This window comes from Pecten maximus, unplaced genomic scaffold, assembly GCF_902652985.1.
Source record: "Pecten maximus unplaced genomic scaffold, xPecMax1.1, whole genome shotgun sequence".
Lineage (NCBI taxonomy): Eukaryota > Metazoa > Mollusca > Bivalvia > Pectinida > Pectinidae > Pecten > Pecten maximus.
Genome location: NW_022982643.1, coordinates 1 through 4,497, shown reverse-complemented (window position 1 = coordinate 4,497; position 4,497 = coordinate 1). Strand labels below are relative to the sequence as shown.

General features: G+C 33.1%; 1 protein-coding gene across 1 annotated transcript; it reads right to left on the bottom strand.

Moving 5' to 3' along the window:
* Window positions 1-1,571: 1,571 nt before the first annotated feature.
* LOC117320690 (solute carrier family 49 member 4-like) lies at window positions 1,572-4,174 on the bottom strand (the record flags this gene model as incomplete). The annotated part of the gene is made up of 3 exons (XM_033875204.1): window positions 1,572-1,633; window positions 2,269-2,451; window positions 4,056-4,174. Coding segments are annotated over 3 exons (364 nt in total), but the record flags the coding sequence as incomplete, so codon positions are not given.
* Window positions 4,175-4,497: the final 323 nt, after the last annotated feature.

Sequence of the window (4,497 nt, the reverse complement as noted above, 5' to 3'; positions counted from 1 at the left end):
TTCATTTGGAATCAAAATTTGATTGTAAATAATGTGTGCTCTTGAAAAAAAACACATCTTTTTTATTGGTTAAAATACTGGCAAAAAAATACATACATTTCTGTATTTCAGATTATTTCGATATCAGATAGAGCGAGAAGGAAAAAAAGAAATATCAATAATATGCTGAATTATTCGTTAGGGAAAATAACACCGTATAATGCACACACACAAAAAAAAAAGAGAAAAAAAAGATGAATAAGAGTAAAAATGTAATATTCTCATTTCATACAGATTCAATTCATACTTGCATCAGTTACTCCAATATTTAGTTACATGTATAACTATAAAAATTACACAACGTAACAAAACAGTAGAAATTTAAATGTAAAATAGACGTCACCTTGAACAAGAAGACTGAAACACAATATTTATAATAATACCTTAGATATTTTAAAACAGTTAAATTTAACATAATGTAAACAGCATTGCACTTCCTTTCATGTATGTCGGGAGTATTTGGCTAGAATATCAAGACATTTATTATACGATATTTCAAAATACTACAAACAAAACGTACAAAAAGATTATCACAGCGAACTGTTCTAGTAACGTGAAGTACCCTGTACGATTTATATTGCCAACAGCCTTTAAAATCATTTCAAAGCGGATACGCACATAACGATACGGGAAAAACAACCTGATAACATCGTAGAGGTTTTGATAACAAACATATTCTTTGGTGTTCCGTAACTTTTATGTGTAACGCTATAAACGTTCCGATAACAAAGTTCTATTAAGCACACATTTTTATTAAATATTTCAGCCATGTTCCCCAATACTGAACTCCTGTCGCGGTAATGTCCCGTTTAATATACCGTGTATCTACATGTATATTCATTACGAGTGGCGATGAAGAAGATCGCAGAAAAAAACATCATTTTTTAACTTGAACTATCAGCATCAAAGAAGCAATATGGCAATAGACGTTTTTATCTGAAGAATAATCAAACTTAATATAGAAAAAAAAAAAAAATTTCATTTCAAATAAACATGAAAGACCATCAAGTTATCAATGTATAATTCAATTAAAATATAATGATATAATAGTACGAACCAGAAAAGAATGATTTGCTGGTTACACCATTGATAGCCTCTGTATTTAACACTTGTGTATATCAATGATCAATATAAATACCTATAACAGATCAAATTGAATTATTAATATGATTCCCAGTGTCGGGTTTTGATTGGGTTCCCTTATTTATTAAAATTTCCCCGATCAAAAATAATTGCAAAAACATTTCAGGATTGAATGTATTCAAATATAGCTTAACACCCCAAAAATAACTTTAAACAAAATTCAGATGATCTACCTTTAAAACCGCAACATAAAATTGTTGCACATCTGTTCAATTTTGTATTTGTGGAGATTTCGAAATGAATGACCAACTTAGCAAAGCCTGGTTCGAAAGAATTTAACCTCAAGTGTATGAAGTGACGACTTGATGAACGGACGTTTGGACATCCATTGTTCCGTCCGCAGTGACAGTAATATCAATGTCTGTCCGTGTATATTTCTCGGGGAATACGAACAACACTATAAGACCAAGACCTACACTTCCGACCAGGCAGTAGTTCATCCACGCCGTACCTGTAACACAAACCGATTTACAATATCACGAGGAGACATACCTATATAAAATTCCATACCTACATAAACCACAGAAGTACTCTGCTATATTTTTGGCAATAGAACAACAAACACTTTGGCTGTCGAAAATTGAGCATTTATTTAAATGCCAGTTATCTTTTTCACAAACTGAAAAATTGGAAGTTGCTTACTAATAAAACGCCACAGACTTGAAACTTTATTTCAATTACCACTACATTAAAAACTATGGTGGATCTTCGCTGTATCTTATAGCTCATGCGGTAATATTGACATTTAAGTCAGAAAAAATGTGTTTTTGACAATACGTGAACAAGGTGTCTTATTGAATGTGGTAGAAGGGAAACAATTATATGCTATAAGTTCCTATTAAGGTTGTATGTTGCGTTTCTTTGTAAAAAGGCAATAAATACCTCTTGTATCGATATAAACGTTAAGATAGTAGACGTGTGCGGTAACTGAATGTCTCCCGAAGGTTAAGACACATAATATATTGTCACTTTTCAAAACTATTGAGAATTAGATACAGTAGAGGCAGAATGAAATAAACTGTATCATACAGCTGTATCACCCTTCTCAGACAGTGAGTTAAAATAGCGGTTCCGTTTAATACTCACCTATTCCAGGAATAAGCAACGCCATGAGAAACATAATGCCGAACAAGTTATTGAGCCAGGTCATGAATCCTCCGGCCAGTCCTTCGGACACTGGGTAGGACGCTTCACACGCTAACTCGTAGAATAGTGGAATGGTTCCATTGAGAAACATCCCGCCCATGATGCTCGACGCATACAGTTGGACTGAAGAAAGTAAGGAAATTACGTATGAAAAACATATGGCATTTTCACAAAATCGGCTTGTTATCCAGTGAATTCGTCCATGCCATATTTTCGCATATGTCGCTAGTGTAATATGCGTTTTTCATTGACTGTGTCAGTCAGAATATGGCGCAACAAAATGGCGACCTCTAATTTTATTCACCCCATTGCAACTTAAAATATGCCACAATGTAGCTTTCTAAGTTTTGTGCCAAATGGTTTCATGAAACTCGTCTCAATGTTTTATTTTTTATAGCCGCGGCTCGATCATAAAATCCCACATGATATCAAAACTCGATATCATTCAGACAATTTCCGTTTGGAGAATGGTACAGGGGTGTTAAATTGCATTTTCATACGACCCAGAACCTGTATTGTAACAGCAATGCAATTTTACTCTGGAAGAAAACGGTAGTGATAGACGACTTTAAAGAAACCAGAGAATTAAGCGAATTGATGTACTTCACCAAATGTGAAATGTTATGCCATAGATGCATTGATGACAATAAACCTGTGGGTATTTACTCATAAGTGGTGTCATTTTATCACGAATTTGGATCTTGTGACATATATTTACTATTTGATTGCATTTCGTGGTATAAACGTTAGTAATATCAATAACCTTATATCTGAACTCAAATTCAAAGAAGGCAACCTGACTAATGATAACGCCCATTGAGTGAAAAATCAACCGTGCATATTTGAACTAATAATGTAAATTTGGTTTAATATTTAGTATTTTATTATCAATGGTATATACAATACATGGGTCAATATATACAATAATTGGAAATTAGGGATTTGGCAACAAGAGTATGCTCTTATTTAAAGCTTATACCCTATAAGATTATTTGCAATTATGATATACAATATTTATTTATAAAATAATGTAAATTTATTATTTTACCAACAGTAAAGTATTTTGCTGATACTGTTTCCTGAATTAAAAATATTTGATACCAGAGTCCGGCAAAATGTATCTGAAAAGATTATACCTTAAATGTGTGCATACAGATAAATCAGGACCATATTGTATGGAAACTGGATATCTAAAGTATTACATACATATATGGAAGAAAACATTTCTTTTTTTCGTGTGCATTGGCTTCATCATAGTAGATCTAAAGTATGTCTTTGATGTGGGTCAAAGGTCACAATAATGGTTAGAGTGACTTAATTTTGGAACGCGACACAACCACCTCATTAAAGTGAGTGCATGTCCCAAGAAGGAAGTGTTAATGTGGAAAAGTGTAGTAGATAGAGCTCGGACAAGAAAATGTGCGTAAGGACGAAAGAACGGACGGAAGGACGAACGGACACAAAGCAAAACTATAGTCCCCCTCCCCAAGTTTCCGGTGAGGGATTGATAAAGAGAAACCAGAAATGCAAATATAGCTTCAATAAATGAAGACGTGTTTTTTTATGATGTGGTTGCTTCTGAGATATCGATTATTATGAAATCCACATATTCCATTATTGTTTTAAACAATTGATAGAGCGAAATATAATTTAGTAAAATATCATTATCGTCACAAAAAAACATATAATGAATTATAAACATCTAATTATCAAACAGGTTTACTTACCGGTACTAAATGCGATAGTCTGGTTACATAGTAGTGTAAGCCATACAAATGAGCCACCACCCAGTATAAACAGGCCGATCAGGAACACTTTCATCTGCTTCATAAAGATGTCTGCAAATCTAAAATAAAACACCAACATTAACATCATCGACATAATAAAAGGAGTTAAATAGTTTTTACGAAATGCAGTTATGACACCAGTAGTGAAAATATATCTTTAAACATGAAATGCTGTGTGTTTAAATCAGTAAGTATATGCTAATTATACTAAAAAATGGTTTTGATATCAGTTAAACGGTTGTCAAATGCAATATGAAAGACTGTAATTGGATACGTTCAAAAAAGATACAAAGTTCTAAAATAAAGATTTTGTTTCACTGGTGATGATTTCTATTAAGGTAGACCGACCCTTCTGTGACGTCACAGACATGAGTCCGGTCCG